Genomic DNA, 27848 nt, shown 5'->3' with positions numbered 1-27848 from the left:
TATGGTTTCACTCATATGACATATTTAAATAAACAAATACATAAGCAAGCAAAACAAAAACATAAATAGAGAACAGAATAATGGTTATAAGATAAGAAGCAGGAAAAGAAATGGGTGAAATGGCTAAAAGAAGTCAACTTCTAAAATTTGGTGAGCACACCACCAAATATAGAAGTTGAAACATAATGTTGCATACATGAAACCTATGTTATAAACCACAAAAAAATTCTGCTGATCTTCTGTCATGGTTTTTGGCTTAAGCTTTATTCAGATCTCTTTCTTATTCTTTTAACCCTTTCTTGGGTTATTCAGAACTTGAATAATCAGATCTCTTGAATGGAAACCTGTCAAAGAAACATAATTTTGGCTACTGTTAGGCAATGGGATTCTATTCCAGACCCCACTGAAAACTTAGGAAAAATACTGTTGAGAATTAAAAGTGCCAATAAATTCATCTCCCAGAATACTGACATTTGGAAGCTAATGGCTTCTGTGAGGGAAAAAGTTGTCAAAGTATGACTGTCAACACCAGTCCAAACAGTCTGATGATGCATTTGAAGGAATAAATGTTGCAGGATTTCTTTACACATCAATTTTCTTTAATAACAAGTAAAACAGAGATAATGAGTTAATGGGTTCGGTTGTCTGCTGTCCCTGGCCACACACTCCCCACAATTTTTTGCTTATCAGTAATCTTAGATGTGCAGTCCTTTCTAATTTTCCAAGCTTCTCTTTCACTGTGAGTGCTCAATACGCCTAATTATGATTGCTGATTGCCTAAGACCTAAGAAAGCTGTATTTTGACATCTGAAACTCAGAGTAACCAAATCTGAAGCATTTCTTGAAATTTCTGTTAATATTGTGTCCCTTCCCTGAAAACTAGCAGGTGTAAACAGTGGACTGGGAAGAGTGAGGCCCACAAAAGGGCTTCCCAGGTGGTGCCAGTTATAAAGAACCTGCCTGCCAATGCAGGAGACACAAGAGATGTGGATTTCATCCCTGGATTGGGAAGATCCCCTGGAGAAGGGAATGGCAACCTGCTCCAGTATTCTTACCTGGATAATTCCATGGACAGAGGAGCTTGGCAGGCTATGGTGTCGCAGAGTCAGACACGACTGAGCAACTGAACACACAACACACACACAAAAGTGAATCAGAAATTTGTGATCAAAGTGCTTGATCTAGTCAGGGAAATGAGAGTTGTACAGACACAAAGATAGTAGGGAATGTTATTCCCAAATGACCTCTGGGTTTGGTAGCTAGTGGTTGTATGGAACTAGGGAATTTGCTGACAGAAATAAAGTAGGATCACCCCTCTTGAAGATAAATCCCACACAGTCTAAAAGAGCATTCTTTCTTCTCTGTGCCTGCCCTGCACCTAATTAGTTTATTTTGATTTTGTTTTACTAATACAAGGGGCCTACCAGTGGGGGATTCGGTTTCCTCATATTCACTAAATTTTGTTTGGGAGTCGAATGTCCTATGGCTTTGTCCTTCTCAGGGACCTCTAATCATAGATTCATCCCAGAGCTACAAAGGAGGACCTACAATCCCCAGAGCAGGAACAGCAGGAACAGCACATCTCTGTTCTTCCTAATTTGCCTCTTGCCTGAGGGACTGCTCATTTTGAACTCCCTTGATAGTTGGCCCGAGGCTAGGGCATGTCTAGGTCAGGGCCTCTGCTGGCTGTGGCCTTTCTGATGTTCCTCTCAGATGCATGACCATTATCAGGCCCTACAGTTTCTCATTGTGGGGAAAGGAATAGAAATACAGAGTCATGTCTGAAAAGGGGTGTTGGGGATGGTCAGGAATATCTAGCTCAGTGGACTTGCCCATTTGATTGGACATAGGGACTTAAGCTAGCAATCATCTATTTGTTGATGGCAAAGACAGGCAGAGATAGAGTCTCAAATTGGTCCACACCCACTTCCCTGGTGGCTCAGACAGTAGCCTGCCTGCAGTGTAGGAGACCTGAGTTTGATCCCTGGGCCAGGAAGATCCCCTGGAGAAGGAAATGGCAACCCACTCCAGTATTCTTGGCTGGAAAATCCCATGGATGGAGAAGCCTGGCAGGCATGGGGTCGCAAAGAGTCAGACATGACTGAGCGACTTCAGTTTATTTTCTTTTGTTTCTACCAAACATTCCTCCAAATGCATCATAGCATTCCTTGCTTGGACTAGATGAAGGGAAAAAGTCCAGCTCCAAATTGTCCAGACCATGTAAGAAATCCCAGACCAGGGAAGAAATCCCTACCCTTTGCATTTGCCCAACCAGAGTCTTTCAAATTTATCACATCTACTCAGCATAAGACACACAAAAACTTTTGAGCACTGATGTTATCAGCACAGTCACAATTTTAAAATCTTATGATTCTAGTGAGGAATAAAGCATAAGTCATCCTCAATACAGATCACGAATAGAACATGGTGATGAAGTAAACAGGAGCCTGACACCCTCCAAACATCATTTTGTTCCATTGTAAACGTTTACTTTTTGTGTGTGGGTGAACAGTAGGATTATTTAAAGGAAGCAGTATGGTTATTCAGAATTCCTGCTGGGGGATATCTGAAAAGGTTTCATGGAAGAGGACATTGAACTTGGGATAGATGGGAAAGGTTGGTCCCCTATATAGTTAGCCCTGGTTAGAAATGAATGAATGAAAGGAATTCTGAATGTCAGGTATGGTTGAGTCTGGAGTACCATATATATGTCATAGTTTCTAGGACTTCTTTAGGAATGCTGGAAAATCAATCACATTTACTAATAAAGGAAGATGCACATTAGATTAATTCCTCAAGGTCTTGCTGTACCAACGCTGACAGCCCTTGCTTATGCTAACAAGGTGAAAAAAAAGGAAAAATCCAGAGTTCCCTTCAGCATTCTCTTCAAGCCATCTACTCAAACATCCACCTCTCCTTCCTTAGTAGAGAGAGTATCCTTATCTATCTCCTTGAGAAAAGTGAGGTCAACCCTTAGTTTCTCACTATCACACTTAGAATTTTTTCTCTATCTATGCTGTTATTTCTCCATCTGGTTCAACGTTAACTACTTCCTCCAAGCTGTTTGTAACCTCATCAACTGTTTCTTCTCTTATATTTTTATCAAAACTCTATTGACTCTTCCCAAATAGGCTATAAACTTGTTTAAACATCTACCATTAAATTTTTTTTCCCCTGGATCCTGAACCCTTGCTTCTGTCTTTCACAGTGAAGCTCCTGGAAAGCACAGTGTATTCTTATATTTCACTCTTAACCTCATATTTACTTTTCACTGGAGTGATAATTGGTCCTCTGTTCCTACCATCTTCTTCCCAGAATCTTCATTCTCATTTTTTTTCAATACACGTGGACCCATACAACCATGGAAGAATTGGACAAGCTAATGGAGAAGCTGAATTGAATTAACTTAGCAGCCTTTGGGTTTCTCAATAGGTAGAAGTTTTGTTGCCTGTCAGCATCACCTGCCTTTGTTGGATACACAGTCTCCTACAGGGATCCTGCCTTATAATCAAACCTGAAGATGTTTTTGCTAGTTGTATCAACTTAAGTCTGGATTATTAACAACACATAATTTTGTCACTTTTTAAACCTGTGTAAATCTTACAGGAAAAGAAGGCGTTGCAAGAATTTTCTGGATTGGCCTAAATCAGCTGTACTCTGCTAGAGGCTGGGAATGGTCAGACCACAGGCCGTTAAACTTTCTCAACTGGGACCCAGGTAACTGCCTGCTCTTCCATTTACAAAGCATAAACTTCAAAAAAGAGCTTCCCACTCCCTGGGAGCTTATACAAATTTCAAACTCTCAGAAGAATTTTTTTCTTTCCTAAACCCTTCTTTATTGTGATTCCATTATAGCCAAGTTGACCCCCACCATGGGCAACTGAGCATTTGTCCTTCATCTTTACAGTGACCCTGCATTTTTAGGTAGGAGCAGAAAGAGCCCCACTTCATGGCCCAGGAACCTTTCTGTGTCCCTGAGAGGACTTCACACGTCCATGACTGACCCATATTGCATTTCATTTGCAGCTTAACTCTAATATGGAAATAATTCAGTTCAGTTGCTTAGTCGTGTCTGACTCTTTGCGACCCCATGGACTGCAGCACACCAGGCTTCCCTGTCCACCTGCTCCTGAAGCTTGCTCATACTCACGTCCATTAAGTTGGTGATGCCATCCAGTGGAAATAATTCCTCATTCTCAAACTCTTGAGGTCTTCCACTGCAGCACCCAAGTAGTGACAACATAATGGTTATATTTTCGTATACAAATAAATATCCTTAAGAAAATTTTATAGTGAATAAAACAAAACCCTAGTTAGTCAAAAGGTCTTCCTCCTCCCCAAAAAAGGTTTAGATATCTTTTTAAAAAATAAAATCATAGGCTTCTGATAAATGTAGAATGTAAAAATTAACACTAACTTCAATACCAAAGTATTCTACATACATATAATAAAAATGAGATAAGTGCAATAAAATACCAATACACTGGCATTTCAGTTAATAGAATTTTTTTAGCAAATAAATTCTCTATTATCTCAGTAAGTAGAATGTTTAAAGATAATTTAATCTTAAAGCCTTAAAGGCATAGCAGAATCATAAATTAGCATTTTTATTGGGTAGGGTAGCAAATTAAGAACTACCGCTGACCACAGGATATGACAGTCAAATTGGTTAGGGGCAGAGGTTTGGTTTTTGGTTTTGTTTTTTAAATTAACTACAACATATCAGAGTATTTCCTGTGTCCTATATTTAAGAAGACATAGTTAAACACGTGATTGTCCATTGCAGCTTATACATCTCAATGTAGTTAAAAGTTTTAACTATTTCATGAGTTCCAATAAATAAAGTTAAGAATACAAATTATTTTTTCTAACCACCACCCGTGCCCTAACCTTCTTCTTTTAACTCTGAAAATCTTGCCATTTCAGATGTGCTGATGACACCTACCATTGGCAGATCAAGCTGTGCAAGAATGGATGCCGATTCGGGTCTGTGGCAGAGTTTTTCCTGCGAGGCTCGACTGCCCTATGTCTGTGAGAAACTGTTAAATAGCACAGCGGAGTTGACAGGTACCTTTCTCACTTCCTCCAACAAAGGTCTCAAAATTAGTTTTATGAAATCGAGCAAATCCATTTCAGATACCTGTTTCCCTCTTTCCTTCACCTGATACTGCCAATGCAAGAAGGTATTTGATATTGACCATGTGGTTAGATATTATAAACTATACATGAATAAAGCTTTAGTTTGTTATATGCCCATAAGAAGGCAGAGATATTCTAGATAGGAAATATAGTTCTCTTCACAGGTGGCTGTTCTTTCCTGGAGCAGTGGTTCCCCAGACCAAGAGCATCAGCTTCACCTGTACCTGTTAGAAATGCAGATTCTTGGGATATACACCATATTTACTAAATGAGATACTCTGAGGGTGGGGACCCCCGACCTGTGCTTCCAGGGGCTTCCCTGGTGGTCGGGTGGTTAAGAATCTGCTTCCCAATGCAGGAGACGCAGTTTTGATCCCTGGTTGGGGAACTGAGATCGCACGTGCCATGGAGCAGCTAAGCCCACACACCTCAGCTAGAGAGTCTGTGTGCACCAACAAAAGATCCTGCATTACCCAAGGAAGATCCCACGTGCTGCAACTAAGACCTGCCACAGCCAAATACATAAATAAATTTTTTTTTAAGACTCTGGATTAAAAAAAAAAGTTAACTTTGAGAAAAGAAAAAAAGCCTTGCAGATGATTCTGATACACTCTTAAGTTTGAGAGCCACACTCTAAGGAGAGGTCTTACATATGACCTGCCCCTATGGGGAGTGAAAAATGATGGACATAGGAATTGCCCCACAATGCCCACCCACCTCTCTGCTTTACCAGGCTGATTCTGACAAATGAGGTAGAAAGGAGAGGTGTAGATGGACAAAACATGTGCACAGAGGTGTTTTTTCCCAGGGAGTTTGGGAGTAAGAGAGGCACAGGACAGCTGAAACTTCCAAGGTCCATTAAAAGTTTGAGAAGTGTTCAAAAGAGTGGAGGAGAGAAATATCCTTATTGTCTTGCTTGGGGCCCGCCGTATACCCGGTATTTGATTAAATCCTCATTGAATACTTAAAACTGGGAGAAGAGGTTTTAAATTGTCTTGTGCTTTAAAGAATGTTGAGAGAAGAGAATAAAGCATAAAATTTCTTATCATCCAAATAGGAGCATAAAGCTATTCTTTTAAGATTAAAAAATAATAGGGGAAAATGAACAGTCATCTTCCAAGTTGATTCAAACCAAATTTAGTCCATACAACAAAAGGCATAGCAGAAAAGACAGCACAAATGAAAATAAACCAGGGTGACTGATTATAGATCAAGAAAATATCCTTTAGTAGCAATTATTAAGTAAATCATGATGTTTCCACATGATTGAACAAGTGCATTTATTAAAATAACTGTGCCAGCAGGAAAATACAAAGAGCAGAACAAAATCATATGCTTACTTATCATTGTGATCTTGTAAAAATATGTATTCATAGAGACAAAGACTATAATATGAAAATAATTATTTTAAGTTCAATGGTGAGTGTTTTCCCCTCTATTCCTTTATTATAATTGTAAAATATAATAATAAGTGCTATTTCAGAACCTTAAAGTTAATTGAGTTATTTTACAAGTGTGAGAAGCTGAACCTGATTTTATCCTTTAGTAAAAAACACACTGTCCACATTTCTAAGATGTGTTTTCTTATAACAAACATTCCAAATGGTTCAAATCCATGAAGCCTGAATAGCTGAACTACTTTCTAGTTTTGTTAAGAGGGGTAGACATATTCTTTATGGTTTATACCTCACTCTTTTTCTTTAATCTTTTTGACCATAACTTGACTAAATTTTATTATAGTCTAAACAAAGAATCCCTCATTCCATGAGGCCTGTAGGACTAGTAGAGGGCAGGAAAGAAGAGGTCCAGAGATGCTCTTTGCCCTTTCCCTCCTGCCATTTCTTGGATGTGAAGTGAATAAATGTCTTATTATGTTCCTTAAATCTCTGCTTGCTTGTTCAGCCATGGGTACAAATGTACATTCCCTCGCTAAGCTGACCATACCTGAAAAGGAAGCTTAACTTTATAATCTCTCAAAGGCAGAGACTGGAGGGGAACGTCACAAACCCCATACCCAGGAAGAGATTTGTCAATTACTTACTTACCCCACACTTTTCTTCTGTCTCCTAGGACTCAGGGAAATCCCTCTATAAATAGTCTATAGGCAGCCATGTAGCAAATTTGTATCACTCTAAAGTCAAATTATTGTCTGAATCCCTGCAGTCACTCCTATGATGCTGTGCACTGCATAAATTCATGTCACTGTACCATCTAAAATCCTGTTCTTCAGTTTTCCAGAAGCCTTATGATTCGGGAAAGAAGAATTTGCAATGTTATTGATTCAAAATAGATGTATCTTTACTGGAATATAAATAGCTTCTTTTCCTCCAGATGTGTGGACATACTCAGATACCCACTGTGATGCTGCAGACTGGGTGCCAAATGATGGCTTTTGCTATCTGCTGGTCAATGAAAGTGATTCCTGGGATAAGGCGCATACGACATGCCAGACCTTCAGCAGTGACCTCATCAGCATTCATTCTTTAGCAGATGTGGAAGTAGTTGTCACAAAACTTCATAATGGGGGTAAGTTTTTAAGATATCCTCTTAAAAAGAGGTTTAAAATATTTTAAAGTATCCCTGTTTTCAGACTCTTAGAATGAAAAGCTTACAGTTTGATCCTGTACATCAGCATTGTCCAAAAGAATTTTCTGCCGTGATGGAACCGGCAGAAAATCTGTGCTGTCATTCAATAACCACCAGCCACTTGGGGCTTTTGAACCCTAGAAATGTAGCCAGAGTGACTGGAGAATTGAATTTTTGCTTTCATTTCATTTTAATTGATTTACGATTTTCAATAGCTGCATGTAGCAAGTGGCTCCCAACCTGACAGCACAACCATTGACTGAATAATTTCCCTCTTCTCATAAGCTGAATGCTATTTAAATTCCTCCCGACACTTAAGTGATGATTACTTCACTTTTATAATTATTTGGAAGCTAAATAATGAACGAAACACCAGAGAGCCAGTGTTAAGATCTCCTCCTAGGATTCACCCATAGTAATAGCACAACTGAGCGACTTCACTTTCACTTTTCACTTTCAGATACCTATATTCTGTGCCAGCGTGGTGCCAGTTGTTTTACCTGGCAAAGCAGTGCAGTCATTCAGTGATGGGCAATATTCTTATTTTAACTGGAATATCTATGACAGTGTTAGTAGAATTTCATTATTTCTCGTAAAGCAAGGCTTATCTAAACCAGGTACCAGGAACACCCAGCCTACAAATCTTAGTACAGCTAGCTGTTCTGCCTATGTACCGTGCCTGCATACGTGACCTGAAAAGCCCTTGTCATCAGGCCAGCCTAACATAGCAACATTTTTACAAGCTAATTAAGAATACCACTTTTCTGAATTAAAAGAAAAAGAAATACCATCAAGGCTCTAACACCCCTTATCAGAATGTAAAAATCAGCAGTAGTTTCCATGTGGAAGTATGTGACTGAGTAACCAAACAAAGCATTTTTCTTTTAGATGCCGAAGAGGAAATGTGGACAGGCCTTAGGAATATAAATACACCAGCCCTATTTCAGTGGTCAGATGGTACTGAAGTTACTCTAACTTACTGGGATGAGAATGAGCCACAAGTTCCCTATAATAAGACTCCCAACTGCGTTTCCTATTTTGGAAAGGTAGGAAACCTCCTTGGATTTATTTATATCCTTACTGTTATACCTGATAATCTTATAATAAGGTGACTTTCATTGGAATATTTGTGTTTAAGCTAGGAAAGAAAATAAAAGGTAATTGCACTGTAGATTATCTTTCTAGTAACTGCTGAGAAAAGGTAAATAAAGCAATTACTAAAGAAGCAATCCAATTCCTGTCTGAGAGTACCTGCCCTGGTGTGAAAGAGATCAAGAGAATCTCTTTGGAGCTGAGATTCTTGTGCCAAATGGTTTCTGAGAAGCTGCTTTCTCTCAGTAATATTTAGCAGGTAGCCACATTGTAACCTGGAAAATCCCATTGTCTCGTGTTCAGGTCAAGTGTTATATTAGTCCCACTTTGAGAAGTGAAAAACTGGTTTTATTAAAAATGAGGCCCAATAAACATCTTACTGCTATAGAATTCATGAATGTTTATTGAGCATGCTTCAGTTAAGAGTCCAGGATAAGCAATCTTTTTTTAAAATTTATTTTAATTGGAGGCTAATTACTTTACAATATTGTGGTGGTTTTTGCCATACATTCCTATGAATCAGCCATGGGTGTACATGTGTTCCTCATCCTGACCCTCCCTCCCCCATCTCCCCATCCCACCCCTCAGGGTCATCCCAGTGCACCAGCCCTGAGCACCCTGTCTCATGTACAGGATAAGCAATCTTGAGCCAAAGGGACACAAATGTCTCTATATTTTTGTTTATAGCACTTTCCTGTGAACTCCTGTTTTGGAGGCTGATTGTATCACCCAAACTTCTAGAGAAACTTAAGTGGAAGCAATAAATTGTAGGGCTGTTTAGAAGTGTTTCACTAGAAAAGATGTTTTTCAGTTCAGTTCAGTTGCTTAGTCATATCTGACTTTTCGTGACCCCATGGACTGCAGCATGCCAGGCTTCCCTGTCCATCACCAGCCCCCAGAGCCTACTCAAACTCATGTCCATCGCATTGGTGATGCCATCCAACCATCTCATCTTCTGTCATCCCCTTCTCCTCCCACCTTCAATCTTTCCCAGTATCAGGGTCTTTTCCAATGAGTCAACTCTTCCCATCAGTTGGCCAAAGTATTGGAGTTTTAGCTTCAGCATCAGTCCTTCCAATGAACATTCAGGACTGATTTCCTTTAGGATTGACTGGTTGGATCTCCTTGCAGTCCAAGGGACTCTCAAGAGTCTTCTCCAACACCACAGTTCAAAAGCATCAATTCTTTGGCACTTGGCTTTCTTTATAGTCCAACTCTCACATCCATACATGACTACTGGAAAAAGCATAGCTTTGACTAGACGGACCTTTGTAGGTAAAGTAATGTCTCTGCTTTTTAATATGCTGTCTAGGTTGGTCATAGCTTTCTTCCAAGGAGCAAGCATTTTTTAATTTCATGGCTACAGTCACCATCTGCAGTGATTTTGGAGCCCAAAAAAATAACTTTTCTCACTATTTCCATTGTTTACACATCTTTGTCATGAAGTGATGGGACCAGATGCCATGATCTTAGTTTTCTGAATGTTGAGTTTTAAGCCAACTTTTTCACTCTTCTCTTTCCCTTTCATCAAGAGACTCTATTTCTTCTTTGCTTTCTGCCCTAAGGGTGGTGTCATCTGCATATCTGAGGTTATTGATATTTCTCCTAGCAATCTTGATTCCAGCTTGTGCTTCTTCCAGCCCATCATTTCTCATGATGTACTCTGCGTATAAGTTAAATAAGCAGGGTGACAATATACAGCCTTGATGTACTCCTTTCCCAATTTGGAACCAGTCTGTTGTTCCATGTCCAGTTCTAACTGTTGCTTCCTGACCTGCATACAGATTTCTCAGGAGACAGGTCAGGTGATCTGGTATACCCATCTCTTGAAGAATTTTCCACAGTTTGTTATGATCCACACAGTCAAAGGCTTTGAAGTAGTCAATAAAGCAGAAATAGATGTTTTTCTGGAACTCTCTTGCTTTTTCAATGATCCAGTGTATGTTGGCAATTTGATCTCTGGTTCCTCTGCCTTTTCTAAATCCAGCTTGAACATCTGGAAGTTCACGGTTCACGTACTGTTGAAGCCTGGCTTGGAGAATTTTGAGCATTACTTTACTAGTGTGTGAGATAGGGACAATTGTGCAGTAGTTTGAGCATTGTTTGGCATTGCTTTTCTTTGGGATTGGAATGAAAACTGACCTTTTCCAGTCCTGTGGCCACTGCTGAGTTTTCCAGATTTGCTGGCATACTGAGTGCAGCACTTCCACAGCATCATCTTAAAAGATGTTTTTAGAAAGGTGTAAAGCTGAATTTGGAAGGGTGTCACATTTAATGCTGTATTTAAAAGGATACACAGGATATATTTAAAAGAGCATCAAAGGTTGAAATGAGGTCCCACAAGCCACAGTGAACTGACGGCTTACCAAGATGGCTTTCAGTGTTTAAAACTGACCTGTATCACAACTGACTTTCTAAAATTTCATTCAAAGAGAGCATAGTGACTCAAGCAAAATAAATGTTAAGTAGCATATTTGAAAGAGAGAACTTTGACATCTGGACTGAAGTGGAGTTGGAAGAAAAATTTGATTCTAAAATTCTTAGCAGTTATTCTGATCACCATCATCTTACACATGAGGAAACTGAGACAGGGAGATTAAGTGACCTGCCCCAAAGGGATGAACCCGCGGAAAAACTTTGTCTGTGTCCCATGGAAGGAGATTAGAACACTGGCAACTCTTTGTGGGCTGGGTTCTTCTCTCTTCAACTTCTGTATAAGTGTCCTTTAATAGTTTTTATTGTTACACTTATAAGAAAATGAACTTCATCCCGATGGTGACCTTGAGGTGATGCTGAAGTAACAGGCTTCCAGTCTTGTTGGGCAGCATTTTCTAGGAGTATGTTCTCAGGAATAATTGCTCAGTTATATTCATTCTCTCTGCCTCCCTTTCCTCCTTTCCCTCCTCCCCCTCATCCTCCCTGATAGTTGTAAGAAGAAATTATCTTGATTTAAAATGAGTCCAATTCTAAATATATGGAAAATAATTTCTCTTGTGAAAGAAATGATTTTCTGTTTTTTAAAAGCTCGGTCAGTGGAAGGTCCAATCATGTGAGGAGAAACTTAAATATGTGTGTAAGAAAAAGGGAGAAAAATTGAATGACACAAGATCTGATAAGATGTGTCCTCCAGATGAGGTATGTAAATTTTTCTAAGCAATATTACAACTGTTTGGTTAGAGATGGTAACTGAACTTAAACAGTTTAAACTTGGAAAACAAAGAAATTACTAGCTTCTGTTCATTTTCATTAGACCAAGCCAGAAGGCAGTGAATCACAGTATATAGCATTCCTACAGAAGAAAAAAAAAGTTATAGGAAAAAGAATTACCTATTCATGAATTTCTATAAGAATATATGTGATTACTCTTCTCAATGCTGATTTTTTACTTCTACTTATATTATTATTGTTCAAAAATAATTGAGCTAACAACTGTTATAGTCTTAAAATGAGCTAGGCATTGTGCTTCGGTTATGTGCTAGGCTAAGTCGCTTCGGTTGTGTTTGACTCTTTACGACCTCATGGACTGTAGCTCACCAGGCTCATCTGTCCATAGGATTATCTAGGCAAGAATACTGGAGTGGGTTGCCATGCCTTCCACCAGGGGATCTTCCCAACCCAGGGATCGAACCCACATCTCTTATGTCTCTGGCATTGGCAGGCAGGTTCTTTACCACTAGCGCCACCTGGGAAGCCCGAGAAAGACATTGGGGGTAAAGAAAATTAAGACATACCTTCTGTCTGACACAAGATCACAAGCTTATGGAGGTTATCCATGAAATTATATCCCACCCTCATCATGTGTATGAATTCCCTAGCCATGTCCTTAATTTCTATTAGTTGTGAGATGTTAACCTGTGTAGCAGAACCTTGCTTGTCACCAATTCTGGAAGAGAGTGTGATGATATTTTTCCTCTGATTTAGGGCTGGAAGAGACATGGAGAGACCTGTTATAAGATTTACAAGGATGAAGTCCCCTTTGGGACCAACTGCAATCTGACTATAACTAGCAGGTGTGACCATCAGTAAACACGTACTAGTGAACTTTTAACTCTGGGCTCCTTTGCCAAATAATCTTCCTTAAAAACAAATATATATATATACTATATATACAAATATATATATACAATATATATAGTAATTCTGTCTTTGTAAAAACACCTACTGATCTGACTTTCATTTTATAGATTTGAGCAAGAATATTTGAATGATATGATTAAAAAGCATACCGTGTCTCCAGAAAAATACTTCTGGACTGGCCTGAGAGATACAGGTGCAAATGGAGAATATAGCTGGGCAAGTGTTGGTGGAGTAAAGCGGGCTGTAACCTTTTCCAATTGGAATTTTTTTGAGCCAGGTAGGTGCCTTAGCCTCTAAAGCAGTAGAATACAGTGACGTGAGAGACAGCTTTCCTCCCAGATCTATTCTTCACTTACCTTTGAAATGTGAAGGAGATGATGATCATCTGGACTAGAGTCTATGTATGGAACCATAAATAGAAGCAGTGACCATGCCTCCCCTATGAAATCCTCAGGGATTACCCAGTAAAAGCTGGAAATTTTGGTTCTCAGAAACCACCATCTAATGGCACAGAACTAGAACTGTCAGTGTGAGTTTAGCATCTTTTCCATGTAACTCTCAAACAGAACCTGAAAGTCTCATCGTGAGCACTTTACATTTTCACCTCTCTGCTTCTTAACTTCTTTCTCCAAAGTGAATTGTGTTTATTTCTTTTCTTCTCAAGGGGTGATAATTAAGGAGGCCATGAATTATTTATTCTGAAAGTTAGTTTATCCTTCTTTAGCCTAAAGCATTGACCATAATGAGCCATAGAATCAGGACATTTGAGCCTCAGAATTCCCTTTGGATTTTAGAATTGAGGAAACAGAGGCTTAGAAAGGTGATTTACTTGTCAAAGGTGACCTGGTTATTGAACTGCTAAAATCCTGATCTGATTTCTAAGCCAATGCTTTTTAGAGGATTTTGACTTTGTATGAGAGAGCAGTTATGAAGTATTTGACTTTTCTTCCTTTGAATTATTTATATTTTCTTATGTTTTGTACAGTGAATCATGAAGGCCATTTTTATAACATAAAACTTGGAGCATGTGAATGTATAGTTAAACACAATATTTGAGATAGAGAATGCCCACAAAATTTGTAATACGTGATCATCAATATAAATATGAGTGGTATTGATAATATCAAAGTTGTCTTTTTACTTGCAGAACATGGAGGATACAGATGCTGATCCTGGTTTGATTTCATCTTAAATTAGAATGTTCTAATATACAAAACACATGCTTTCTTTTATAGACATTGTGATAGTTCAGAGTCAATGTCAAGTTCTTCCTGGGTAAGCCTCAGTGTTGAAAGGGTGCTCAGGAAGTAAGCTACAATGGCTGTTCTCTCAGTCTGTAGCCAGAAAGACTGTCTTTAAGTCCTCTTTATCTTTTCACTCCCAGATTCAGCCAGTTTGGTCTGCACTGGGTAAGCCATGGCAGAGGGTAGACTAGGGGAAGATAGCACACCCACCCAGCTGTGTTGTTTTTCCCAGGTCCTTTTTCCTCTTGCTGTCCCTGTGTCATGAGACATGAGACTGTATGGCTTCTCTGTGTGATGGAATGGAAGTCATCCTCATTACTTTGCAATGTATGCTCTTCTTTTCCTTTGCACATTCAAAGCAGTGTGAAGTCATGGGAAAGGGAGCATGGTATTTTGTTAGCAGATCTGGATTCCAGTTCTGACTCTACCACTCACTAACTATGATTGTGGGCAAGTCACTCATTTTTCATCTGGAGAGGGATCTGACGATACAAACTATCTTTTAACGTTGTAGTGAGTAAATACAATTCTGGCTGACATAAATAGTAAACAAATGAGTGTTACCACACACCTCCTTTTACCTTTATTGAACCAGCTCTTCCTTTGGATTTGAATCTGGGAGTGTTTTGTTTTGAGGTTTACTAAGTTGCTCAAAAACTGTTGGAAGTTGTTAGGCGAATACAAACAATTTAGATTATACAGAGCATCGTAGTGGTTTAGGATTCAGCTCTACACACACGCTGCTTGGATTTCAGTTCCTGGTCAACCATTTACTCACATGTGACACATCACTAATCCTCGCTGAACCTCAGTCTGACAATAGAATCCTCTCTATGTGAGGATCAGTTCATTTAATCTGCTTAGAATAGCAAGTAGTAAGCATGTCTCTGTATTACTGTCGCCATTATTATTGTGAAAGTACATTTATTGCCTCCATTTTCTTTCCTATTCTCTTCTGCCATCTTGAATCAAATGAGGAGTGTAGGCACTAGAAAGTGTTTGTACTTAAATGTTCTAATGTAATTTTCAGTTAAACTTTTCCATTCAACCCCAGCTTCTCCAGGAGGGTGTGTGGCTATGGCTACTGGAAAGTCTCTTGGAAAGTGGGAGGTAAAAGACTGCAGAAGTTTCAGGGCACTTTCAATTTGCAAGAAAATAAGTGGACACTCTGAGCCTGAAAAAGCAGCCCCCAAGCCTGAAGACCCCTGTCCTGAAGGCTGGCACAGTTTCCCCTCAGGTCTTTCTTGTTACAAGGTAAAGTAATATTCTCATTTAATCCCTCAAAGTCATCTCTCTCCTATCCTAGTCCATGTCCTTGCACAAACGCTGCTTCTCCACAGACACATACGTCCCCCTGCCAAAGTGTTTAGGAGCACAGAGTCCTTGTCAGAGTATCAATGCACCTCTGTGTCAGATAACCCATTTCCATGTACACTCATGTACTACCCAAAGGAGCAGGGCCAGAATCAGAATGGCTCTTTCCTAGGGTTCTTTTGTTTTGGAAAGTTGGTTGAGCTACATGCCATGGTGATACTTTGTTTATGATTCTCAAATCCCTCTAATTATTGTTGTCAAATGAAGAGTTCTGTCACTTCTTACACATCAAAGAATTTGTTTTAGAGTTCGTATCAGCCAACTGTTCCCACAAAGAAATTATTTCATACTATCTCAAAATTCAGTGGCTATGACAATACTGAGTCTCATGTTCACAGATCTCTGGGTCAGATAGAGTTTGAATGATTGAATTTGGGCTTTACTGGTCAGCTCTGCTCTCAGCTGTGGGTCAGCTGTGCTGGCCTCCACGCTATCAGTTGGGGTCTGCTGCTCTTCAGACTAGTGTCAGGCCAAAGGAGGAGCAGCTAGCAGGGGCTTGTTCTTCCCATATTGAGTTACTAGAGCCAGAAATGCAAGCCTAACCCAGGTAAGCACGTTTTAGGCTTCTGCTCACTTTACCTTCACTGCTATCCCATCGGTTACAGCAAGTCACATGGCTGAGCCCCAGGTCAAGGCACAGGGACATATCCTTCACCCACCAGGAAGCCATGATGGCAAGAGTGGATAACTATATCACAGGGACTGAAAAATCAGGACCAGTAATTCAACCTACCATTGTGTCATCTGCTCCTCTTCTACTTTTGAAATGACTGTTGTTCATTTGGCATAAAATCAGTCATCACAAACCAAAGGAACAGTCCAAAGTGGCAAGTTTTGTTTTGCCATCTTCTGTAAATGTTCACACTCCAGTGCAGTCTGCCCTTTGATTCTTCTTCATCAAAAGTAGTTCCGTACTTGCGCAGGGCTCAGTGTCTATGTTCAGAATTTGCCGTTAGCGCATTTCTTTGCAGAAATCTACTCCCATAGCATTCATGTGTATTCTTTATAACCTTACCTCATTTTATCTCTCAAGATTCTTGGAATGCAAGAGGAAATGGTGTCATGTCAGGGCAGTTCCCCAGCCTGGCTAAGGAAGGTTATCCCTACAGTGACAGTGACTGGCCTGTGCTGGCCTCTGGTTGACACTTTGAGCAGGACCTGTCTGTGTCTCAGTATATGTGTCTTTACCTCAATCTGCTACACTTCTAAGAATCCATTTCAGAGACCCACACATTCAACTGTGATCAACTTTAAAGTTATAAATACTTTATGATACTGTAAGAAAACAAACTAACATTATATTTTGTTAAGCTATTTCATAGAGAAAGAGTTGTAAGAAAGAGAAACTGGGAAGAAGCTGAGCGATTCTGCCAAGCGCTTGGAGGACATCTTCCTAGCTTCAGACACATGGATGAAATAAAGGAGTTTCTTCACTTTTTAGTAGAACAGTTCAGGTAATGTTCAGGCAGAAGTTCTGATCTTTTAGAGTGAGATCTTCTATCCTAAATTTGACATCCTCTAAGTAACCCCCTAGAGAAGGCAATGGCAACCCACTCCAGTATTCTTGCCTGGGAAATCCCATGGACAAAGGAGCCTGGTGGGCTACAGTCTGTAGGATCTGTGAAAGAGTAGGACATGACTTAGCAACTGCTGCTGCTGCTGCTGCTAAGTCACTTCAGTCGTGTCCGACTCTGTGCGACCCCATGGACTGCAGCCTACCAGGCTCCTCTGTCCATGGGATTTTCCAGGCAAGAGTACTGGAGTGGGGTGCCATTGCCTTCTCTGGACTTAGCAACTAAACGACAGGTATTCAGAATTGACATGGTTTATTATCTAAAGGATCATTCAGTATTTTAACAGTCATTCAACATTAAGCATTCTTATGTGCAAGATGCTATGAGGGATCAGTGCCTAGAGGGACAGAGTCACTACCCTTTGTGTAGTGTAATAAAGTCCAACAGTGGGGGTAAGAAAAACATGGTGGAAAAATCTAGAACATTGGTAAGGAGAGGCCATGGGAATTTAGAGCAGGGAGAAAGTGTTTCTGGGTGGTACAATTGAGGAAAATGTTATGAAGAAGGATGGTTCTTAGAAGGTAAGGCAGGGACTTCCGTGGTGGCCCAGTGGTAAAGAATCCACCTGCCAATGCAGGAGACATGGGTTCGATCCCTGATCCTGGAAAAGCCCACATGCCAGGGAGCAGTTAAGCCTGTGTGCCACAGCTATTTGTCCAGTGCTCTGAAACCCAGGAGCTGCAACTGTTGAGGCAATGGGCCACAACTACCGAAGCCTGTGCTCCACAAGAGAAGCCACTACAATGAGAAGCCCACGCACTGCAACTAGAGAGCAGCCCCAGCTCTGCTCACCACAACTAGAGAAAAGCCCATGTAGCAATGAAGACCCCACACAGCCGAAAATAAATAAGTGTAATTAGTTTTTTAAAAAGGGAATATTTGAAGGGTAAGATGGGAGAAGGAGCCATGGAAAACAGAACATAAGCAAAGGAACTGAGACCAGAATATGCAGATATGGCCAAGGAAAAGTGAGCCTACAACATTGCTAGAAAATGGAATTTGTATATGAAATTGGAATGTCCTTTCTTGCTAGGGAAGGAGTTTAATCTATAGTAAATAAGCAAAAAGCATTCAAACAAAAACAAAGTGTGTGCATGAGAGAGACAGACAGACAAGACAGACATGGGGTATATGCAGAATAATTAATTCTAAAGCTATTGCAGCCCCTCTGGTAGAAAACTATATTGAAGATGGGCAGTAAGATGGGACAGTAAAGGAAGTAGTCTGAGATGTTACAAAGATGGAGTCAATAAGCCACTGTAATTTTGATGTTATGTAGAAGGAGGATTCCTGATTAGTTTTCCTGATGTCCTCAAGGATAATGTGGAGAAATATGGGCCAAGTGTTGGTATCATAGGAGGAAATTTTTTCTGAGGCTCTGGAGCAGTCATGAGTATGAGGGCCTTTTACTTCATGATTTATTTTCCCCCTCACTCTTTGAACTGAAAAGAAGACTGAAATTTATAAATCTAGTATTCAGGGTATACCAGGCAAAATTATGGAAAAGAATCACCACCTGAATATGTGTTAGTGAATACTTTCCTGATCATTTTGACTCAAAAAAAAAAAAAAAAAACCACCAGCAAAACAGGAACCAAAACACAAAGAAAACCCAATTAGCCGCCTTCTCTAGGACATTAAATATAAGAAGGCATTTTAAAAATTGAGATCTAAAAAGTTTTGAGGTGGTAAATGTTTGATTGTGTTGATTTTAGTTCCCAATTTAGTGGTTTTTTCATTTGTGAAGATAGTAATTGATACTATTTATGCTCCCTACTTGAAAAAATGAGGGCTTCCCTTGTAGCTCAGTAGGTAAAGAGTCTGACTGCAATGCAGGAGACGTGGGTTTGATCCCTGGATTGGGAAGATCCCCTGGAGAAGGAAATGGCAACCCACTGCGGTATTCTTGCCTGGAGAATCCCATGGACAGAGGAGCCTGGCAGGCTACATACAGTCTGTGGGGTCGCAAGAGTCAGACACGACTGAGTGACTAAGTGCACTTGAAAAAAATTTCAAAGACATATTCCAGTTGAGAGGTATTCAAAAACACATGAATAGATATTTTGTTTTTAAAGAATTAGGAGGAAGAATACATAACATAAAAACAAAGCTCCAGTCTAAGTAATGCAATCTATGTAACTGAAAAATTATCTTAAATTATCCTAAATTCTGAAAGAGAAACAATAATATTTTAATAAAATCAGTATTAACTCTGCTTCATACCAGAGTTTGTAACTGTTTATAAATACTAACTGGGCTGTAAAGAGATAAAATAGTTTTGAAAAATTAAAGCATAATAAATACCTCATTTTACCTGGAAATTGCATTTATAAACACAGATTTTATATATTTTTAAAACTGTAAAGAGTATATTCATCCACCGAGTATTTAATGGGTGGAAAGGCCCATACAGCAAATTATAAAGGAGTAAAATAACAAGCACAAAGCCCAGCGCAACATTTAAAGCGGTTAACTAACAAGGACTTACTGTGTAGCACAGGGGATGCTGCTCAGTGTTATGTGGCAGCCTGCTTGGGAGGAGAGTCTGGGGGAAAATGAACACATGGATGTGTATGGCTGAGTCCCTTTGTGGTTAACCTGAAACTGTCACAACATTGTTGATCAGCTATACCCCAATATAAAATAAAAAGTTAAAAAAGAAAACAGCACAAAGAAACAGCAGATCACCATAATCTTCTCAGTCATGGGGACCATAAGGCAATGGCACCCCACTCCAGTACTCTTGCCTGGAAAATCCCATGGACGGAGGAGCCTGGTAGGCTACAGTCCATGGGGTCACTAAGAGTTGGACACGACTGAGCGACTTCACTTTCACTTTCACTTTAGCCTCTGATACACTGCCATATTAAACAGACCATAATGTCTGCTTAATACACACTCCGTTAATGAGAGATCATTGGTTCATGCTATACTTAGACAACATATTCTAAAACCTATTTAATATAACCATGGCTTGAAGAAAAGGAAGGAAGCAAGCCCATTTATATCAGAAAGTGATTCTAAAGCTTATTCCGTGAACACCTTTAGCTTTTTATTGCAGGGATTGACCTTTCTCAGCAAGATGTCCATTGTCCAAATTGTGTTTTGCCTGCCAAGGAGTGAAGTCAGATTACTGCTCTACTTCTCACAATCTGAGTTCCACATCTCTGTTTGTATTTCAGTGAAAAGGCTTCAGGGCGCACCAAATCATTGAGGCTCTAAGATCTTTGCAACTCTTAGCAGCCCACCAGGGAAAGCCATTGTAAAACAAAAATAGCTTTAGGATTAGGGAAGAAAGCTTTGTTTGCAGAGCAATTGCTGTTGTGTATGCTACCTCCTGTGAAGAGGCATGAATGGATTTGGATATAAATCTAAGGCTTTATAGACTAAGCAGCCCCTTCAAATTGTGTTTATTAGCAGTTATTGCTCAGGTACTGTTTTCCTTAGGAACCAGATGCAGCAGGAAATTTGATTGACAGTAGAAATTTTACCACAAGATACACATAGTAACCTTTCATGCAATGTCTTCTTCACCTCATAGCCTTAGTACTTGGAGTGGAAGAAATTTATAGAGAGAGAGAAGCTTTCTGTTTGATTTAATTCCTCAGTTACCCATTTCTTCCTTCAATTTTTTTTTTTAAAAATCTACATTAGAGGTGTGCAATGATAATGTGATTTCCAATTTTCTTCTTCTCTTTAGCTGCCTAATAAATCAGGCCAAAGCAGAAATAGGTTATAAATGAGGAAATATTTTCCACCTCTTAACACACCAAAAAAAAAAAAATCCCACAAGTGGCTACTATTTTCTATATTTATAACACATTAATAAATCCCTTGAAAGGAAAGCTGAAAACTATAAAGATCTGGGTTGAAATGCAGTTCAATCTCAGAAAGTAATAAAGATCAGAAATTTTGGACCATGAGGCAAACTGCTGTCTCAGAGACTGCTCACTGAGATGCAGCAGAGGAAGCAGAAATGGGATTGAAAGCAGAAGTTTCTAAGGGAAGATGGGGAGTTAAGAGAACACTGGGTAGAAATGTTGGAGACAGACGTCTAGAATTTTCTGTGGGAGCTGCCTATGGAGCAGTGATCCCAAACGTCTGGGATCTAATGCCTGATGATCTGAGGTGGAGCTGATATAATAATAATAGAAATAAAGTATACAATAAATAATAATGCATTTGAATCATCCCAAAACCACCTCTCTACCCCCACCTGCCAGTCTGAGGAAAAATTGTCTTCCATGAAAATTGGTCACTGGTGCCAAAAGTGTTGGGGACCACTGCTATAGAATAAATGCAGATCACAAATGATCTTTGATCATCTTTGGGTTGTACTGTTGATTGTGTAAAGAAGATAAAATATCTAATGCTTACTTTGTGTGTGTGTTAGCTGTTCAGTCAAGTCTGACTGTTTCTGACCCCATGGACTGTAGCCCACCAGGCTCCTCTGTCTATGGAATTCTTCAGGCAAGAATACTAGAGTGGGTTGCAATTCCCTTCCCTTCTCCAGGGGATCTTCCCAACCCAGGGATCTAACCCAAGTCTCTGCTTTACAGGCAGATTCTTTACCATCTGAGCCACAAGAGAAGCCCAGTGCTTACTTTAGGGAAACACAAAATTCTGCATAAATTCTCCAGGCCCAAATAAATAATCTACAAAGATTAGAAAGAAATGAAATATGAGGAAACAAACTTGACCTCTTTATTTTGGCTGTCTTTTATTATAATGTATTTGGCAACTATCTAGATCTGTGATTTAGAAATCCAACACTCAAGAAGTATGATACATTTGTAAGTCTATAAGAAATCTCTGATTAGTTGAAGACACAAACTGGACTTAATCATTTCCACTTGATTTATCTTAACTTTACAAATTGGTGATCTTTCATTTTGAAAGAAAACAATATAACAATAAACAACTGAAAGGGGACTGTCCTTATATTCCATTGCAATAAGTTGAGAGGCTTGAGGTTGGCAAGATGAAAAATGTGATGAAAATTTAATGTTAAAATATGAGGGAATGTTGAACAGAGGAAATAAATGAAGAAAATTATTTTATTAAAAAGTGAGAAGTTAAATTGAAGTTTGTTTCTGCCTTGGATTCACTAGCAAATATTTTTAAATGCAAACTTACTATATTTCCCAGCAGTCCTGTAACTGTACAATCCATATATTCTACTGAGCTTGAAAATAGAGATTAATTTTGGATTTGGATTCTACTCCTTTTCTAATATGTGTTCTAGTTATATTTAATATGTATATATGTATTGTTTTGCATCTATAATTTTCACTCATGTACTGATGGTACATGATATATACAATCAAAAGGTTAAATTTTACAGAAAGTAACCAGTGTCACTCCCCCAAAATGCATGGAAAATGATCTACTTATTAAGGCCTAAGAAGTATACTACATTTTAGAGAGTATTTTCAAGAAAAATTAGCAGTGGAGAAATTTTTTTATGGTTATTTCTTTTCTGTTTATACTGAAAGTATCTCCCGGGCTAGAACATACATTAAATTGAGGGAAAGGGATCACTGACAATGTGTGTCCCTGTCTCTGTATGTTGTTGTGTACATTCTTCCTTGGAATTCCTATTGTTTCTCCTCTCAGCCAATCTGAATACTGACACGTGGTAAACATTCAGATTACGACTCAAAAGAGACATTAGCTATTCTTTGAAGACTGTCTTTTGTTCTACTGATGTTATAAAATGTTTCCTGACTTCCTACAGTTCACAATGACCTCTCCTTTTTTCAAATTTTTGTACTACTTAAAATATATCCAAATTTTTATCATTTGATGATTTTTCAAAAATGGCCTTATATTTTCTCTGTTCATATACATCTTGTTTCCCTGACCAGTTTATATGCCACTTGAGGGTGGATATTATGTCTGGTACATCTCTGTATCATTATTGCACATAGCTCAATGATTTATACACTAAAGTATAATAGTTATGAGTGTTAAATTTATTCACTTAAGTGATTGCTTAATTGTATTGTTCTAGTATAACCCATGGAGTTTGGTGCTTAGAAAATACTTAAATGCTTGTCTTACTTTAACTTAGTGGGCACTGGGAATTAATTTTTTTTAAATCTTGTTTAATAAAAGGTTAGCTAAGTGGTTTGTTCTGCACTTTAAAGAAAAGATATTTGATAGTTATAGAAAAATGCTATAAGTAAAAACTGTTGCTGTTGTTGTTGTTTTTTTGTTTATTTTTGGCCTTACCCCATGGCATATGGGTCCTTAGTTCCTGACCAGGAATGGAAACCACGCACTTTGCATTGGAAGTGCAGAGTGTTAACCACTGAACCACCAGGAGGCCCTGCTATTGTTGTTTTGCATCTGAAAACATTATCTAATATTGAAGCTCTGCAGTAAAAGTTTTAAAATGATCATATACTCTTTTTTTTATTCTTAAGTTCTTCAAAGCAGAAGAATTTTTGCCTTTCATATGAAGAAAGTAACATTAAATTTAGTTTTAAAAATAATGGTACTTTTTTGGTGGCTACCCCATAGTTAGGGTTCAATTTCATTTCAGAAGACTTCTTTATATAGCTTGAAACTGTGTCTCAGTTAGTGACAAGGTTTTCTGAATAAACTTACCTGTGTTAAGCATTTTAGACATGTAAACACTAAATATCTTTGCCAAATGCTGTGCTCATCTTTTATTAACACTTCCTTTTTACATAGTGACCAGCGTTGGCTATGGATAGGTTTGAATAAAAGGAGCCCTGATTTACAAGGATCCTGGCAATGGAGTGATCATACACCAGTAAGTTTAATCTTTCTTGTGTGGGATAATATGGAAAAAGCATTTGTTTCAGTAACAAGTAAGTTGGTTGCTAATTAATATAGTCATTCACCCATGAAAACTACGTAGATGTATCTTTATTGAAGTGGAAATAGATTCACATATATAAAGTGGGGAAAAGATGTTACTAATCTCATTTTTTACTTAAAAAAAAACCATATGTATAGTCTCTATATGTAGCCCCAAAGCATGAAAATATAGATATATAAATATAGCAGTCATTTGGGGAGAGTAAAAATGATTTTTTTCCTTTTTCATAATGAGAAGCTTTTATTTTTATTATCTAAAAGTACAAGTTATGTAAAAAGAAAAAAAAAGAATCTTTATTGAAGGAGCAATTTGGGAGAACCTTAAAAAGTCCTTAAATCGTATTTCAAATATTTACATTATCCTAAGGAGAGGTTCTAGCTAACACTGAGAGAAACAAATTATTCTCAAATATTGAATATTTGCTCCACATTGCTGTTGTGTCAAATCACTGTGTTTTCTTTCTGAATGTAAAATTCCTTGACTTCGTTTTCTAATTGGAGCATATCCGAGAATAGTTAATCAAATAACTAGCATTTCAACACATACAAAAAAAGAAGTATTTTGCAAGACCCTGATTCTTTGTGCTCCAACTGTGAACTTAATACACAATTAACCTCCACTTCTGAAACTGTAGCTGCCTTTGTTTGGAAACAATGACATCATGACATTTTATAAGTCCTCTTCATGATTTAGCATCCTGACATAAAAAAAGAAATGAAAAAGTTTTCCTCCCTTGGCATAAACGCACTTGAGTTATTAAAGCTGCCTAAATTACATCTAAATTGCAAATATTTATACATCAGTCTTAAATTCTCAAGCCTCTCTTGTCTTTTAAGGTGTCTACTATTATCACGGCAAATGAGTTTCAGCAGGATTATGATATCAGAGACTGTGCTGCTGTCAAGGTCAGTACAATGCTAGAAAGTCTGCATATTTAAAAAAATAAATCTGGCAGTACATGCAATCAGGCAACAGACCATGGAGTCCTTTTGTGTGTGGAGCATGATATTAGGTGCAGTCGGAGGTTAAAAGTATACTCATGGTCCAGACCTCAGGCAACATAACTTACACTTAATGTGAGAAGATAAATTCATATTCAAGAAAGATGACTCTTGTTACTATGCAGTAATTAAGCTCCAAAGGAGTGGGTTGAAGAAGGCTAAGGAAATTCAGAAGAAAGTGATTTCTATGGCAGTGTTTCCAAAGAGAAGTGAAATGAAAGTCACTCAGTCATGTCCTACTCTTTGCTACCCCATGGACTATAGTCCATGGAATTCTCCAGGCCAGAATACTGGAGTGGGTAGCTGTTCCCTTCTCCAGGGGATCTTCCCAACCCAGGGATAGAACCCAGGTCTCCCACATTGCAGGTGGATTCTTTACCAGCTGAGCCACCAGGGAAGCCCCAAAGAGCCAAAGAGAGGTAGGACCTGAATGGGACCTTTGAGGATGGATAGCGTTTGTTCAAGTAGGAGAGTGTAAGACATAAAAGAAAGTGGGAGTGGAAGGGAGTGGCTAAGTCAGTGAGGGGAACAGAATGCAGATCAAGAAGTTTTAATTGGTACTGTGGTTGAAAACAAAGGTGGGAAATTAGGTTGATGCCAGGTTAAGGAGTTTGTGCATTTTTTTGGTAGGCAGCAGAGCATGATTAAAGGTTTTTGACATGACCTAAGAAGGGTGTGAGAAGATTCCTCTTGAGACAAATTTCAAGATGCAAAAGACAGATAGGACCAGAAGACAGGCCAGTTAGGCCTCTTCCCTTGCAAACTTCATTCATTTTTTGCTTTGTTTTGTCTTGTTTCTTTTACAAATTAGTTTTTTTTAACTTTTCAAATTTATTTATATTTATTTTTGACACTGAATCTTTGTTGCTGGACACAGGCTTCTCGTTGTGGTGGTTTCTCTTGTTACAGAGTACAGGCTCTAGGTACACGGGTTTCAGTATTTGTGGCTCACAGGCTCTGGAGCACTGACTCAGTAGTTGTGGCACATGGGTTTAGTTGCCCCTTAGCATGTGGAATCTTCCTGGACCAGGAGTTGAACCTGTGTCCCCTACGTTAGCAGGCAGATTCTTAATCAGTGGGCCACCAGGGAAGTCCTATTTCATTTGTTTTTCATTCTGTAGGTAGTATGTCCAAACAGTCTGTGATACTCGGCGGGGGGGGAAGGGAAGGGGGCGGGTAGGTCACCAATGACAAAATATAAAATAGTTGTGCCTTCACAGAATTTATAAGCTAGTACAATAGACAAGCAATTACAGGGACTGTGACAAAGTGTAAGTTTTATGCAAGAACAAAAGTGTCACAGGAGAGTAATGCTGCTGGCGATGGTGATGATGGTAGTGATGATGCAGCAGCTAACATTTGTTAGCTCCTGAGCCAGGCACAGTCATGTCACATCTGTTATCACACTTAAATTTAAACCACCTTATGAGGTAGGTGGCTTCCGTGGTGGCTCAGATAGTAAAGACTGCAATGTGGAAGACCTGGGTTTGATGCCAGGATGGGGAATATCCCCTGGAGAAGGGAATAGCTACCCACTCCGGGCTGCCGTCTGTGGGGTTGCACAGAGTCGGACACAACTGAAGTGACTTAGCAGCAGCAGCAGCAGCAGCCAGTATTCTTGTCTGGAGAATCCCATGGACAGAGGAGCCTAGCAGCTCCATATGGTCCATGTGGTCACAGAGTTGGACATGACTGAGCAACTAAAACACACACACACACACACACACACACACACCACACGAGGTAGTTACTGTTACTATATCCATTTCATGAGGAAGAAATGTGAACTCTGAGTAACTTGCATGATTACAGAACTGAAATTTAAATCCAGATGTCTGGGTCTACTATGCTCTATGACATTTATAGAAACAATCAGAAGGGGGTCTTTGTTTATGAAGAAAATAGTAGTACATTTTGCTTTAACTGATGTTTTGAATCCAAGCTTGCAGTAAGAAATATCCTGGAGTAAGTTAGAGTCAAGAAACTGGAGTTGAAGGAAAAATGTTCATTGAAAAAGAGTTCCCTTGTTGCCCAGTGGTTAGAGTTCTTGGCTTTCATTGCCAATGTCTGTGTTCAATCCCTGGTCAGGGATCTGAGCTCTTACAAGCCATATGCTATGGCCAAAGAAAGCACAGAAGTCCAAGAAGTAGATTTAGGGTGATTAACAACATTTAAAATGTAAGAGGATGAAGAGGGAAGAGGGAAGAAGCATCTAGAAAACATCTTTGCTATGTAAGCCCAAGAAAGAGATTCAAGAATATGATTGACTAGAAATGTTACAAGAACATTGAGACAAAGTACTGAGGGGTCCCTTGGAAAGCACTGTTTCAAAGGAACTGTTTTTAATAAATTCTATAGTATCATGCCATTTTTATAGAACTCCCAATTTAACACATGAAAGAATGAAAATTCAATGGAAGTTTGTGAAGTTTCCAGAACACTCATACAATAAACTATGTTTGATGTAAATTGAGTCCCTATGTGTGAAAAGATTGGAAAAACCTACCAAAAAACTAAATAGAAGAGACTGTCAGGAACAAGGCCAACTACGGCAGTGTCTGGAAGGAGAATCTTACCTCACCTACCGCAGTACCCTCTAGAATCTTGCTCTTAAGAGAAAACAGTTCAAGTCTTCCTTAGTGGTCCAGTGGTTGAGAATCCACCTGCCAATGCAGGGGATGTGGGTTTGATTCCTGGTCTGGGAAGATTCCACATACTGCAAGGCACCTAGGCCTGTGTGCCACAACTACTGAAACCCACATGCTCCAGAGCCCTCAAGCCACAACTGCTGAAGCCTATGTGCTGCAACTACGGAAGCCCCCATGCCTAGAGCCTGTGCTCTGCAGTAAGAGAAGCCCACACTCCGCAGCAAAGGATAACCCCCGCTCACTGCAACTAGAAGAAAGCCTGC

General features: G+C 39.1%; 1 protein-coding gene across 2 annotated transcripts in view; it reads left to right on the top strand.

Annotated features, from left to right (window-relative positions):
• Positions 1–27848, top strand: part of LOC122453943 (CD302 antigen) — a 114351-nt gene that overhangs the window by 16307 nt on the left and 70196 nt on the right. For both annotated transcript variants that reach the window (XM_043488308.1, XM_043488306.1), the window contains exons 5-15: positions 3607–3717; positions 4927–5067; positions 7471–7665; positions 8614–8771; positions 11842–11952; positions 12739–12827; positions 13002–13171; positions 15193–15392; positions 16824–16966; positions 23786–23867; positions 24773–24841. In XM_043488308.1, coding sequence (XP_043344243.1) covers positions 3607–3717; positions 4927–5067; positions 7471–7665; positions 8614–8771; positions 11842–11952; positions 12739–12827; positions 13002–13171; positions 15193–15392; positions 16824–16966; positions 23786–23867; positions 24773–24841 — 1469 coding nt within the window. The remainder of the gene's footprint in view (positions 1–3606; positions 3718–4926; positions 5068–7470; positions 7666–8613; positions 8772–11841; positions 11953–12738; positions 12828–13001; positions 13172–15192; positions 15393–16823; positions 16967–23785; positions 23868–24772; positions 24842–27848) is intronic.

The sequence above is a fragment of the Cervus canadensis genome, chromosome 15 (assembly GCF_019320065.1).
Source record: "Cervus canadensis isolate Bull #8, Minnesota chromosome 15, ASM1932006v1, whole genome shotgun sequence".
Classification (NCBI taxonomy): domain Eukaryota; kingdom Metazoa; phylum Chordata; class Mammalia; order Artiodactyla; family Cervidae; genus Cervus; species Cervus canadensis.
This window is presented reverse-complemented; position numbering and strand designations above follow the sequence as displayed.